Source organism: Myiozetetes cayanensis, unplaced genomic scaffold (assembly GCF_022539395.1).
Source record: "Myiozetetes cayanensis isolate MyiCay16 unplaced genomic scaffold, myiCay2020 scf6-25, whole genome shotgun sequence".
NCBI classification, from domain to species: Eukaryota; Metazoa; Chordata; class Aves; order Passeriformes; family Tyrannidae; genus Myiozetetes; species Myiozetetes cayanensis.
This window is the reverse complement of record NW_026087853.1, coordinates 54,568,055-54,583,189: the sequence shown is the minus strand read 5'-3', so window position 1 is coordinate 54,583,189 and position 15,135 is coordinate 54,568,055. Positions and strand designations below refer to the sequence as shown.

Below are 15,135 nucleotides of genomic sequence, written 5' to 3'. Positions count from 1 at the left end.
GTCTGGGATTCTGTAAGTCAGCCAGCCTGAGCTCCACAGAGATGGCACAGCTCCTCCAATGCCCGACTGTCCTCTCAAGGATGAATTTCTCCCTATTTCCAGCCAGATCCCATCTCTTTCAGCTTAGTCCCCAGATCTCCTGGCAGCCATCCACCACTAGTCTCCAACATCCCCCTCAAACAATTTTCCTGAGGCAAAGCGTGTCCTTCACAGGCTATTTGTTGTTCCTGACACATGGAAGGATGTAAAAAACCTAAACAGGGCTCAGACAAACAGGTCCTTATTAGTCCCTTCCCATTTTTTTTTCTCTTGGAACAATGATTTGTGTGTCAGGGACAAGATGCTGCAGGTTTTGGAGGTGTTGGAGCAGGTTCAGTCGTCGTCCTGCTGCCTGTGAAACCACAGAAACATTAATTGGACAGATTCCAGCAGGAACCTCACACACACACTCACAGGTTCATTACAGCCCCGCAGGAGCCACCTGGGAGCCTCAGGAAACTCCGTGTAAAGAGCGGGAGATAGACCTGGAATGAGTTAAGAGACCTGGAGACTCTCCTGTGACACAGGTTTGAGCTGTGCTGGATTTAGTGTGTGTTTGCGCTGAAAAGTGGTGGTAAAGCCCCAGCTGGCTCTGACTCCGATGGTGTGTGAATCCAGTAGCCCTGGGCTGAGAGGGATCAGTGGGATCAGGGATGGGTCAGCGGGAGGATAAAGGGTAGAACAAGGGAATTGTGGTTGTTACTGACTTAAAATTGGATACACTCAGCTTGGGAGGGGTTTTGCATGTCATCCTGGGTTTTGGGGGAGCAGGAAAACACCAGGAAAGCTCCGAGTGAGACACAGCCACCGAACGCCATCCCCATTGTGCCGGTGCCTGCGGTATTCCCGAGTGTTCCTGACCTCACTCCGACCCCCCACCCAGCTGGAGCATGTGGAGTGTGCTCTGTATGGAGTGTGCAGCCTGGGGGAATGTGTATCCATGCAGTGCCTGCCAGCTGTGCTGGCTCCCTGCCCTGCAGCTTCCACTCCGGGTCTCGCTGCCTGTGTAATCTCTGGGGACCGGGACATGCTCTCAATCCCCCTCCCTGCATCCTCATCCCAAATCCAAAGGGGAGGAGCTGTCACGGCCTCTGCTGAGCGTGTAGTGCTTGGTGGTTCTCCTGGTACAGAGGAGCTGAACCTCCCAGGATGGCTCCATTCCAAAGCAATTCCAGAGTCATGCCCAGCGGAGCAGGGAGTGAGGAACTGAGCTCAGAGTAAGCTCTTTGCAAGTTCAGCCAACTGCATATCCATGAGTTTATAAGCAGGTCCTCCAGCACAAAGTTTTCCCTGAAAACAGGGCTGTTTCTGTTCTGACCAAGCCGATCGTGACCATCTCCTTGGAATTATCCAGTGCATTCATTTGGAGTGTTTGACTGTGTTTAAAAAGGCTCTTTTCCCTAGAGATAAGAAACTCTGCCTTGGTCATGAGCTGATTGTGGAGCAGCTTCTGTGCTTATCCCCTTGGATAAGAGGCTTTATTATACCAAATTACAGGATAATCTCCGGACACGGAGCCACAGCATCGGATCTCTCCTTCCTTTGCTTGTTTTACCTTTTGATCCGGAGCTGCTCAGACCCATCCAGGGGGTGTCCTTTGTTAGGAATCACCGTGCTGGTGCTTGTCTGGAAAGTTGGCATCAGCCCAAACTGGTTTTGTTTTGTTTTGTTTTTTTTAAAGAAACCTCCTTTCTCTGGCTCAGCTTTTCCTGGGCCCTCACACATTCTTCTTTTTTGCAGCTCCTGAGCCCAAAATAAATGTCTCATCTCAGCCTAAGGGGCAGAAGAGCCTTGGCAGGGCACTGGTGATGACACAGTGTCCAGCCTCAGTCCGAGCAGGATGGACAGGGACGTCCCTGAGCCTTTTCCTCCATCCCTTCTGGCAATTGGCCCTTTCCTTGTCAGACTGATATATATTCCTGATCTCTGACAGCCCAGGTGAGTTCTGCAGCCTGTCTTAAACCTGAGTGCGCATAAATGCTGCTGGGAGACTGGCTCAGTGTAATGCAGATGATATTAAAATGTGATATTATAATAATAATAATAACAGTAATGTATTTTAATGTTGGTTTTCTGCTCGTGCAAGTAAACATTGAGGAAAAGGCCCAAAACCTTACTCCTCCAGTTACCCAGGGGTGGAGCCTGTGGTGCTCTTAAGGTGACTGTTGGGGTTTGGAAGCATCTTGAAAGGGGCTGTGAGTTACAAAAATCCCCCTTTTATACCTGTGAGTGGGAATTGCAGGGATGAGGCCTGGCAGAGCATCTGCTGGGAAAGGCTGTGTGGGTTTCCCTTCTCCCTCATAAGAGAGAACCAAAACCTTCCATCCTTGTGGTTTGTTGTATAAACAAACCACAGGAGCCTGACGATTTGTTTCCTCTGTGACATTTTATTTGCTAAATATACCTTTCCTGAAGGAATGGATCTGTCTGGGAAATACGTTCCCGGAGTTTTGCACACTCTGAACGTGAGGCGGCTTTTAACTGCTTTGAAAATCAAATTACTGCTCACTCTGGGTGTTAATTAGGCACACTGAGTGTAACCACAGTTAATTTTCCTCAGTGACATGGGGTTTAACCCTGCGAACCAGCCCCTGAGCCGTGTATTTGCTTGGCTGTGTTGTTCCCATAGGGACTCTGCATCCTACCCTCTACCTGTGCTCTTCAGAAAATAGCCCCACTGGCCTCGTGGGCAGCCTCCTTTTTCTCTCTATTTCCAGAACCACTGTGTTATCATATGCAACTGCTCCTGACCTGGAGATATTAGGGGAGAACGAGAACAAAAAGGGATGAACGATGCCAGACTAATAAATAGAAATACCCCTTGGCTGCTTTGGAGTTTGCTGCAATGAGGCTTTTTTTTCCAAGAGGAGGGATTTCCAAGAAGGCCTGATTTTTTGCCTCAGTGATTAAATATGTTGGCACAGCTTCGGTTTGAGATCAGATCAGGACTTGCCCTCTGCAATCAGAGCAGGAATCTGGTATCACCTCGTGTGTGCAGCTTTGCTGGTGGCAGGGTAGGATATCCGTGTCTTCCTACAGCTAAAGCTGTATTTACATCCAAATAAAACTGGGAAATGTGAAATAATGTAGCTGCAGGCTCTGGCACTGCACTCCAAGGGCTTTTTCTGCCTTGGCTGACAAAACGCTCTTGGCTTTTCATCAAAGGCAAGTAAGTGGAAGCTGGTTTTCTCTTGATGTTAAAAAAGCTCCTGACAGAGAGTCCCTGCAAGGCTGCTCAAGAGCCCAGGCCCCGTGGTACGCTCGGAAAACTCGTGGAAGGAAAACTGGGAGAACAATGGCAGCGTGGAATGATTTCTGCTGGACGAGGAAATGGCATCCTGATGGCCAGGTTAGTGCTTTGCCTTAAGCAGAGGTGGTGGAACAGCTGGAGTCACTCAAAGAGGTGGTTTGGGGGAAATGCCTACCAAGTGTTGGAAAATCCCATCCTTTGGCTCTCAGGTGGTGGCACAGCATCCTCGGCTCTGCAGGCAACGGGTGTCTGTTCCTCCTCCAGGTGCTAAACCTGTGCAGGGATTACAGAATTCGAGAATAATATGAAGTGTGGCACAATGGCTAATTATGGTTGGCTTGGCCTGGTACTGCAAAAACCACCCATTATCACAGGGTGCTGGTGGGGATCCCATAGGTGGCTCCGGGCTTGCTCCAGAGGGATGGTTAGTGGGAGTCAGTCCTAGGAGGGAGCTGAGGAGCTGGGGGGGGGCTCAGCCAGGAGAAAAGGAGGCTCAGGGGGGACCTTCTGGCTCTGCAACTCCCTGACAGGAGGAGGGATACGGGGGTGTTGAGCTCTGCCCCAGCGAATGAGGGAGAGGACAGGAGGACACAGCCTTGAGCTGAGGTTTAGGGTGGACACTGGGAAGAAGTTCTTCACAGAGAGAGTGATCCCACATTGGAATGGGCTGCCCAGGGAGGTGTTCAAGGAACAACTGGATGTGGAACTCAGCGCTCTGGGCTGAGTGAGAAGGTGGAGATTGGGCCCAGGGTGGACTCAATGATCTTGGAGCTATTTTCCAACCTAAATAATTCTGGGATTCTGTGATTAGAGGGCTGGAGCGGCTTTGCTCTGGAGACAGGCTGGGAGTGCTGGGGGTTGTTCAGCCCAGAGAAGAGAAGGATCCAGGGAGACCTTAGAACCCCTTGCAGTGCTTAAAGGGGCTCCAGGAGAGCTGGAGAGGGACTTTGAACAAGGGCCTGGAGTGACAGGTCGAGGGGGAATGGATTCAAACTGAAAGAGGGGGCATTTAGGATGGATGCAGGGAAGGAATCCTTCCCTGGAACGGAACCCTGGCACAGGTTGCCCAGAGAAGCTGTGGCCGCCCCCTTCCCTGAGAGTGTCCAAGGCCAAGTTGGACGGGACTTGGAGCAACTCGGGGTAGTAGAAGGCAACCCTGCCGACGGCAGGAGCTGGGACTGGCTGGCGTTTAGGATCCCTCCCACCCCCAATACTCCGGCACTTGGTGACTCCCCTCTCCCCGCCCCGGCCCCGGGCGGGGCGGTCGCAGCGCGGGGCGGTCCCGCCTCGTCCTCCTCCCGCCCCGCTCCGTCAGCGCGGCCGCTCTGCCCGCTGACCCCGCGGGCCGGACCCCCCGAGGCCGGGCCGGCCCGGGAGCCCCCCGGCCATGCAGCCCCGCGCCCCCGGCCCCGCCGAGCCCCGCCGGGTCCCGCCGGGCCGCAGCCGGGCGCGCTCCCGGGGCGCGGCGCTGCTGCCCTCCATGCTGATGTTCGGCGTCATCCTGGCCTCCAGCGGGCTGCTCCTCATGATCCAGCGCGGCATCCTCGCACAGGTCGGGCCGCCGCCGCCGCCGCACCCGCCCGCGGGGTCGCCGTCCCGCCGGGAGCCGCCCGCGGGGCCGGGGCTGGAGCTGGAGGTGCTGCGGGACACCCGGAACCGCACGATCCGCGCGCTGTGCGGGCAGCGCTCCATGCCCCGCAGCGTGTGGGACCTGCCGGCCGGGCAGCGCCGCACCCTGCTCCGGCACCTCCTGGTCAGCGACAAGTACCGCTTCCTCTACTGCTACGTGCCCAAGGTGGCCTGCTCCAACTGGAAGCGCATCCTGAAGGTGCTGGACGGGGCGCTGGAGAGCGTGGACGTGCAGGGGAAGATGGACCACAAGAGCGACCTGGTGTTCCTGGGGGACATGAAGCCCGAGGAGATCAGCTACCGCCTGAAGCACTACTACAAGTTCCTCTTCGTGCGGAACCCCATGGAGAGGCTGCTCTCGGCCTACCGGAACAAGTTCGGGGAGATCAAGGAGTACCAGCAGAAGTACGGCGTGGAGATCGTGCGGAGGTACCGCAAGAATGGCGGGAACTCGGCGGGCGATGACGTGACCTTCTCCGAGTTCCTCCGGTACCTGCTGGACGAGGATGTGGAACGCATGAACGAGCACTGGATGCCCATCTACAACCTGTGCCAGCCCTGCGCCGTCAGGTACGACTTCATTGGCTCCTACGAGCGGCTGCGCGACGACGCCAACCACGTCCTGGAGCACATCCAGGCGCCCTCCTTCATCCGCTTCCCGGAGCGACAGGCCTGGTACAAGCCCGTCACGGCCCAGACGCTCCACTACTACCTGTGCAACACCCAACGCCGGCTCATCAAGGAGCTCCTCCCAAAATACATCCTGGACTTCTCCCTCTTCGCCTACCCCCTCCCCAACATCACCAGCGAGTTCTGCAGGCAGTGATTTCAGTGGGAATTCCGCCTTGGCTGCAAGGATTTGCTAGCACAGCCGTTGCTGCTGTGTGAAACACGCTCTTCTATGCAGTATTTCCTAATTTTATACTTCGCAAACCCTGTTTTATATGAAATATTCTATATTGCCTTTGCTATTTAGGATACTTTTCGTACGGCTCTGACTTTCCCGTGTACATTTGCCGCTGACTCGAGCACAGTAGCTTTTGTATCTCTGTCTTGCTCTTCTAAATCTTTCTTTTTTTAGTGGCAGGACATGGAAAACGCCTGTAAGGAACCTGAGAAATTCATATATTTTCAGTATTTTTTCCTCCTTTCCCATGTTTTATATGAAGTGGTATGTGGTTGAATTGAAATCATAACCTGGCAGTTGATGCACTAAAAATCAGTGCTGTTAAACCGGTCCTGGGTCAGACAGGAGATGGGGTTTGGGTATAATATAGACCAGGCCCCATTTATCCTTTGTTTTCTCATTGTAGATGGTGCTTAAATGAGACTGGTCTTTTTTTTTTTTTCTGTGTCAGTAGTACCTCTGGGTTTTATTATTATTATTATTGTTATTATTATTGATAATAATTATTATTTACCACTGAAATAGAACTAGGGATAATATAATACTCCTTTTCTGTGTGATTTTAAGGTTTGAAAGTACAACTATTTACCCAGCGTCACATATCAGATGCAATATCAAACCACACTCTGCTCTTCCCTGTGAATTAAAGCAATACAGACTTGGGCTAAGATCAAACCCCATCCTGGTCCTTAGGATGGAAAACCAAATCCCACAGGCAGCACGCCAGCTCACAGCCTCGTGGGCCCTGCGTGGAAACCACCGTGGAAAAATCCTTTCCCCGGCCATGTTTAAAACAATGGCATTCTGGGGATTAGTCCTCCTTCCTTTTATAGCTGTGCACACCCTTTTTGTAGCTCTTGTATTTAATTATGGCTCTGAAATTGTACGAGTTCGGGAGATAACGCAGGATGTTGTTCCTGGGAGGCCGTGTCCTCGTTTCTAATAAAATTTTTATATGAATTACCCTGTGAGTGCTTTTCCTTGGGATTGTGTTCTTGGAGAGGCCTCTGCCCCTCCGTGGAGGTGTGATGAATTGGCTATTGCTGTTGGGATTAATTAGTGTTTTAGTTGCCAGAGCAGCAGTACCAAATGGAGAAGGGACACATCGGAGCTGAACGCCGAGACGGTAACGGGACACGGGGAAATGGGGTGAAAAGCACCCACATGGGCTCCTCGTTGCTGTGGAGTTGGTACAAAGTGGCAGGGATGGGTTATGGAGCTGGTGGCTTCCTGGGATTCATCTCCTAATTGTCCTTCCCTCTTTTTAAGGTGTTCCCTTCAGGATGTGTAAAATTGTCCGGAAGAAGGGCCTGGAGCTGCATCTGAACCCGCCGTTGGATTGAGTAGGACAGTTTGGGCTGAGGGATTTCTGCCTTTCATAAGGGGGATCGTGGCTGGGCACAAGAGCAAGGACTGGTACATTCATGAATTTGAGCTCCTGGTGTGTCCTGAACCTGCAGCCACCAATCCTGGACAAAAATGGGTGAGAGATTGGCTTTGCTCTCCTTGTGCAACATTCCTGTCTGTCCCCTGGGATTTTGGTGCCTGGTGCTGGAAGAGCTGGAGATCTGTCCTGGGAATCGGATTTTATTTCGTCAAACAGATGCTAATGGGGGTGTGGGCTGAGCTGTAATTAAACCTGACCTCCAAGTCTCCCTAACTAGGAATAAGCTGGTGAGATTTCACTATCTTTGGTTCTGGGAAGCTGAGGGAACATTTCCCTCTTGTTTGGTGATTGGGTTTTTAATTAAATGTTTATTTCTCAGTAGTTTTCAAGGTTTATGCTGCTTGTTTGTTTATCTGCTGCAGCTTCTGTTCCCTGTATTAAATTTCAGTCTCTTGTCTCTTTAATCTAATTTATTGTGCACAGAAGGATTTTGCTTTTCTCTGACTCTCTCACTCCTTTTCTGGTTATCACTGGTCACTTTTTTCTTTTTAAATAAAGCAAATAGACTCCCACCTCCGTTTACCATCCATTGAGGAGGATTTTAATGGAGGTGGAACCTTGTAGCTTGGGCAGAAGTTTGTCTGTAAGTCAGCAAAAATGAGAAATCCATCAGGTTTCCATTACTGGGGCTTCACTTTATCCATGGCCAATGGCACAATTCCCCGAGGAAGCTTTGGACAAGTGGGAAGAAAAATAAAAAGTCACAGGCAGCTATATCATTTCTTTCCTTTGTCAGGTGTTTCTCCAGGGTAGAATAAATCAGGAGGAGATTCCACAGCTGCCAGCAGGTGCTGGAGGTGGGAGCAGGATGCAGCCATCCTCTGGAGCACAGGGTAAGAGGTGATGGCTGCAGGAGCAGGGAGGAGGGGATTCACAGCAGCTCAGGTACAAACGTGGAGCCAAAGGAGAATGTCTCCGACGGATCCGTTGTGTGTAGAAGTATTTTGGTATTCACAGAATCATGGAATGGTTTGGTTTGGAAGGGACCTCAAAGCTCACCAAGTTCCAATCCTTACTATGGGTGGGTTTGACAGAACCGTGCCCCAACACGCATGTGGTGGGTCCCAGAGTGTCCCTGGATGGGGCTCTTTCCCACTGTAAACCATGGAAAGGAGGAAAAGCCCAAAGGCTGCCCCCCCCACCCCTCTCCACACCATACCCCTCAGCTTTTATCACGGCTGTTTTGCATGTGAATGAGAACTTCCCCACTTCCTTCTGGGGCTGGAATTGGCAAACGGGGAGTTGTTAAAAACCTCCACGTCTTGAGCCCCGACAGAGGACGGTTGCCATGGAAATAATGGAAGTTGCATCCCGAGCAAACTATCTGCGGGCCCAGTGCCAGCGGGAGGGAGGAGGGGACACCTGTCGGTCACGCACCTTCCGCTGGGCCCACGTGCCTCCCTCCACGTGGTTTTCCTTGGATACCCTTATCCTTGGCAGTCGGATCCTTTGGGTTAAAAGAGGAGAATTCAGAAATGTCACGGTCGGATGGGAAGGTTTTGTAGAACCTCAGCTGCTCTCCCTGCAGCGCTGGTGCCACCAAATTCAGCAGGGCTGCCCCGCATTTGGGATCTGTAGCAGAGTTGGGAACCAAAGCTGGAATCCTATCTCAGGTAACAGGCAGGAGTGTCCTGCCTTGGTTATATCTGACCTCTTCTCCATGTCGGGGCGTTTTCTGGGTCTGTTTTCCATTTGCCTATAGAGACATTTGAGGTGGCTTCCTTTTGTTTGAGGGGGAAAAAAATACACCTTTGGATTTAAACTTACCAAAAGCTTTTCCTTTGCAGACCCAGAATTATAAACTGCATCTTCTGTTGCTTTTAGCAAATCTTAACGTGATTTCCAGGCAAGAAACTCGAGGAATTTGCTTTATGCCTCCCCAAAGTGCTAATGGGAGCCACAGGACCCTTGCTGAGCTATGAGAGGGACTACAGTAAATCTCCAGCAGGGTTTATCCATGAGCTCTTCAGCGAGGCCTGGGACCAGCATGGGAACTGCACCTTTCCCTGGCTCTGGTGAGTGGTATTTCCTGGTGGGAGCTTGGAATGGGGAACAACAGGACACTTTGAGGCTTAAACACATCCTTTTCAGCAACGATAAGGTTGAGTGCCTGTGGACCAAAATCAGGGGGAAGACCAACAAGACTGACATCATCATGGGTGTCTGTTACAGACCGCCCTACCAGGATGACGAAGGGGATGAATTATTCTACAAGCAGCTGGTGGATGTCTCAAAATTGTCAGCCCTTGTCCTTGTAGGTGACTTTAACCTGCCGGATATCTGCTGGGAGCTCAATACTGCAGAGAAGAGGCAGTCTAGGAATTTCCTGGAGTGTATAGAGGACAATTTCCTTCATCAACTGGTAAATGAACCTACCAGGGGTAAGGCCCCGCTAGACCTGCTGTTTACAAACAGAGAGGAGCTGGTGGGAGATATAGTGGTTGAAGGCCACCTAGGAAATAGTGATCATGAAATAATAGAATTTTCAATACTCAGAGATTCAAGGGGAAACAACAATAAAACCTCTACACTGGACTTCCGGAGGGCAGATTTTGACCTATTCAGAAGTCTAGTCCAGAGCATACCCTGGGAAACAACCCTTGAAAACAAGGGAGTCCAGGAGGGATGGATGTGCTTCAAACAGGAAGTTTTGAGTGCACAGGAACAGGCTATACCGGTATGCCGAAAGGCAAGCTGGCAGGGAAGACAACCAGCCTGGTTAAACAGGGAGATTCTGAAGGAAATCAGGGATAAAAAGAGAGTTTATCGACTATGGAAGAGAGGGCTGGCTACTTACGAAGAATTCAGGAAGACAGCTAGATCATGCAGAAAGAAAATCAGGGATACAAAAGCGCAATTTGAAGTTAAATTGGCCACTTCTGTTAGGGATAACAAAAAGTCCTTCTATAAATACATTAATAACAAAAGGAGGGGCAAAGAAAACCTCCATTCTTTGATGGACTCGGAGGGAAACATAGTTAATAGAGATGAGGAGAAGGCTGAGGTACTTAACACCTACTTTGCCTCAGTTTTTACCAGTAAGACAGGTTGCCCTCAAGGCAACTGGCCTCTGGAGCTGGTAGACAGAGAGAGGAAACCAAATAGCCCCCCTGTATTCCAGGAGGAAATAGTTAGTGACTTACTGAGCCATCTGGATCCTCACAAGTCTATGGGACCAGATGGGATCCATCCTAGGGTAATGAGGGAGCTGGCAGAAGAGCTTGCCAAGCCGCTCTCCATTATCTTCCAACAGTCCTGGCTCACTGGGGAGGTCCCACATGATTGGAAGTTGGCAAATATCACCCCAATCCATAAAAAAGGCTGCAAGGCTGACCCTGGTAACTACAGGCCTGTCAGCCTGACCTCGGTGCCTGGCAGAGTTATGGAGCAGATCATCCTGTGTGCAATCACACAGCACCTACAAGATGGACAAGGGATCAGACCCAGCCAGCACGGGTTTAGGAGAGGCAGATCCTGTTTGACCAACCTGATCTCCTTTTACGATCAGGTGACTCACCTGGTGGACGAGGGGAAGGCTGTGGATGTGGTCTATCTGGACTTCAGCAAAGCCTTTGACACTGTCTCCCATAATATACTCCTGGAAAAGCTGCAGCCCATGGCTTGGACAGGGGCACTCTGTGCTGGGTTAGGAACTGGCTGGAGGGCCGGGCCCAGAGAGTGCTGGTGAACGGGGCTGCATCCAGCTGGCGGCCGGTCACCAGTGGTGTCCCCCAGGGATCAGTGCTGGGCCCAGTCCTGTTTAACATCTTTATCGATGATCTAGATGAGGGGATTGAGTCCATCATCAGCAAATTTGTTTGTCAACCTACCAGAAGGCAGGAGGGCTCTGCAGAGGGACCTGGATAGACTGGAGAGATGGGCTGACTCCAATGGAATGAAGTTCAACAAGGCCAAGTGCCGGGTCCTGCACTTTGGCCACAACAACCCCCTGCAGCGCTACAGGCTGGGGACAGAGTGGCTGGAGAGCAGCCAGGTGGAAAGGGACCTGGGGGTGCTGATCGACAGGAAGCTGAACATGAGCCAGCAGTGTGCCCAGGTGGCCAAGAAGGCCAATGGCATCCTGGCCTGCATCAAGAACAGTGTGGCCAGCAGGAGCAGGGCAGTGATCCTTCCCCTGTACTCTGCGTTGGTGAGGCCACACCTTGAGTATTGTGTTCAGCTCTGGGCCCCTCAGTTCAGGAAGGATATTGAGGTGCTGGAGCAACCAGGCTGGTGAAGGAACTTGAGCACAAGTCCTATGAGGAGAGGCTGAGGGAGCTGGGGTTGTTTAGTCTAGAGAAGAGAAGGCTTAGAGGTGACCTCATCACTCTCTTCAACTACCTGAAGGGAAGTTATAGCCAGGTGGGGGTTGGTCTCTTCTCCCAGGCAACCAACAACAGGACAAGGGGACATGGGCTCAAGCTCTGCCAGGGGAAGTTTAGGTTAGATGTTAGGAAGAAATTCTTTACAGAGAGGGTGATCAGGCATTGGAACGGCCTGCCCAGAGAGGTGGTGGATTCACCATCCCTGGAGGTTTTTAAAAAGATTGGACATGGCCCTTAGTGCCATGATATAGTAATTAGAGTTGGATCAGGGGTTGGACTTGATGATCTTGGAGGTCTTTTCCAACCCAATCTATTCTATGATTCTATGATTCTATGATTCTATGATTCTATGATTTTGCTCTCCTGGAAGCACCCAGGGCTTGGGAAAAGCTCCCAGCAACCAGCAGAATGCTGTTTGTAGGGGAGCATCAGGTGAGGAGGAAAACAGGGGTGTGGGAACCAGCAGCAACACGCAGGTGCCTGAGGAAGCCCCTGCTGAGGGACTTTTAAGGTGCCAGAGTGAGGAGTAAAGGATAAAGAGTGTGGCTGGGCATGGGCTCGGGTCTCCTGTTGGCAGAGGAGCGGAATTGTGGCGGCCCAGGCTCATTTCTAACCTGGGAAAGGGCTGGGCAGGAGGAAACAGCAAAGGTTTGAGATTTAAAATGCAAACCCACAATAAATACATATAAATATCTGGATCCCCACACTGCTTAGTCATCCCACACCTCCATCCCACTGCCCGATCATTAGCAAGTCCAAGTGAGCGTAGAGCTGATGAGAACCCAGTGAGCTGGACTTTGGGGAGAATCCCAGAGTGATTTGGGTGGGAATCATCCAGTTCCACCCTGTGTCATGGGCAGGGGCACCTTCCACTATCCCAGGTTGCTCCAAGCCCCATCCAGAATCAAGTTGTCCTGTGGGATTGAGAGGCGTTTTAGAGCCAGGGGGGATGTTTTGGGGCTGGGGGATTGGAAGGAACCAAGTGGCAGCTGCTGGGGATGAGGAGCTGGGGATGCTCTGGGTGGCCACAAAAACATCTGGTTTGTGGCAGAACCCTGATGGGAAAGCAGGGCTGGGGGCCCTTCCCTGGTGAGTGCTCACAAAGAGCTCCTTGGAGCCAGGACTGGCTCCAGCAGCAAATTCCCGGCACTGACAGGATGGAGCTGCAAAGGCACAAAGTCTCTGCACAGCCCCATCCCGGGCCGTCACATCCCTCCATTCCCTGCTCCAGGCTGGAATGCTCCTGCACAGCCCATCCCTGCCACCCCTCTGCTCTCCCAGGGCTCGGATCCGCCTGGTTTCACGGTGTTTAACACAGCCCCATCCCCTCCCCTTGGCTCCAAATTCCAAACCTGCTCTGTCAGAGCGTTATTTTTCCGGGTGGGCGGGGGGGAAGCTCTGCCAGCTGCTCCCTCCCATCCACACGCAGCCCCTGAGGTCTCGGCAGAATTCCCCATCCCACAGGGACTGCCGGCAGGAAGCAATCTGGCAGACAACATGTTAAGAGGAGACTGATGTCTCGGAGCCACTGAACCATTTAATTGCCAATAAACACAGCCCACATGTAAATAATTATGGAGACCCAGGAAGGTGGAAGGAAGGAGCTGCCAGCCTGGAAACGCCCCGTGGCAAAGAGAGAAATTACGATTTCCTGTTAATAGAGGAGGGATGAGCATCAGTAAACCTGCCTGGATATCTCCAGGCTTTGCTCTGGGCTCGGGGTGGCCCGGGAGGTGACAGTCCCTGCTGTGGTGAGAAGGACCAGGCTGTGCCCTGGGCTGAGTTTGAGGGTAAGTCTTAAAAATTCATCTGTTTGCTTCTCCAAGTTCTTGTTGCAACCCAGTGGAATAACTGCAATGCCTTTTCTTGAAGTGTTTTTGGGATAAAGAGCTGCAAGGATCCAGAACTTTGGAGCTTTGTCAGCATCACGCAGAGGGTCAGCAATGGAGCCCTGGTAAAACCTGCAGGGGCCTTTCATCTCCCTGCCAGGGCAGCCCATCCCATTCACTCCTTGCAGGGACACCTTCCACTGGCCCAGGTTGCTCCAAGCCCCGTCCAACCTGGCCTTGGACATTCCAGGGATGGGGCAGCCACAACTTCTCTGGGCAACCTGTGCCAGGGCTTCCCTACCCTCACAGGGAAGGATTCCTTCCCAATATCCCCTCTGGCAGTGGGAAGCCATTCCCCTTTGTCCTGTCACTCCAAGCCCTTGTCCAAAGTCCCTCTCCAACTCTCTTGGAGCCCCTATAGGGCCAGGAAAGGTCTCAAAGATCTCCCTGGAGTCTTTGGCATCCCCACCCCTATGTTTCCCCCCCTGAGGCTGCCCTGGTTCCATTCCTGGTTCCTGGAGCAGGAGGGGTGTCACCAGGCAGAGCCCCCCACTGCCACCACCGAGGAAGCCGACTCGGTCCAGCAATTTGGCTTTTCCCAGGGGCTGAGAGGTTCCTATGGCAACCAGGAGCCGCTCGGCAGCTCTTCCCTGCGTGGCAATCACAGCGCTCGCCTCTATGGAATTAGTGCCGGGCACCCGCACGCCGCGCACGTGGCCTTGGCCTAATTGCCTTAATTAGAGCCGGGAAATGGGCTGGAGTGATCTGGGGGTGCAAACAACCACCCACTGCCCCCTGCCTGGGACCCCGCTGTGGTGGGACCCCGAGGGGGGTTCTGGAGCATCACCTCGAGGTCTTTGCTGCCAGGGGATGTGAGATGACCCTGCCCCTGCTGCAGGAAATGTCTGGGACTCCCTCATCCCTCCTAAAATTGGGTATTAATACACAGTAAAAGTGATGCTTTGGGTGTGGGATTTTTGGGGTGTCTCCCAGCCCTGCTCCATCCTCGGCCTGCGGGAGAGCCCTTGGCAGCCGCACCGAGCTGGGATGTGGCTGTAGGTTTTTGGGACTGGCACAAAGCACCCCATCCCTCATCACCAGCTCGGGGGACAATGCTGAATTAAGTCTGGCAAGTGCCAGATTTGTCCCTGAGCGAGGGCGCAGTGACCGTGGTGTGTGACGGAGGAGCTTCTTGGCATCGGCTGCGGGAGCGGAATGACGGATAAAACCGATGGATGAGAAGTAACCCGGGGTTTAGGAAATCTTGGTTCATTTGCTGCAGCGAGAGCCTGCTACACTCACAGAAATTAAAATGTGAGTGCTCCAGAGTGTCTCACGGCGAGTGGAGGCACCGGGGGAATATGGGATGAGTCGGAAGCGGGTGCGTCCATAAATCAGCTGCGGCGCTTTCAATAATTCACCACTGCCTGAAGGATCCAGCGGTTCACAGAGAGGTAACATCCGTGGGGAGGTGTTCAGTCTGTCTGATCCCCATGGGAGCCAGCCCCAGGGTGTCCAAGGCCAGGTCAGATGGGGCTTGGAGCAACCTGGGTGAGTGAAAGGTGTCCCTGCCTCTGGCAGGGGGTGGGACTGGATGAGCTTTAAGGTCTCTTTGAATCCAAACCATTCCAGGATCATTACTGGGGCCTGAGCTGTAGCAACTGTGTTTGTAGCCAAAATAAGTGGAAAGAAGCCTAATTTACTCATGT

The 15,135-nt window shown here is 52.4% G+C and overlaps 1 protein-coding gene across 1 annotated transcript; it reads left to right on the top strand.

Moving 5' to 3' along the window:
• Positions 1-4,754: 4,754 nt before the first annotated feature.
• On the top strand, positions 4,755-6,785 carry CHST14 (carbohydrate sulfotransferase 14). Its single transcript, XM_050336921.1, has one exon. It carries the CDS (start codon positions 4,770-4,772, stop codon positions 5,742-5,744), a length of 975 nt encoding a protein of 324 aa, XP_050192878.1. The 5' UTR covers positions 4,755-4,769; the 3' UTR covers positions 5,745-6,785.
• The last annotated feature ends 8,350 nt before the right edge of the window (positions 6,786-15,135 follow it).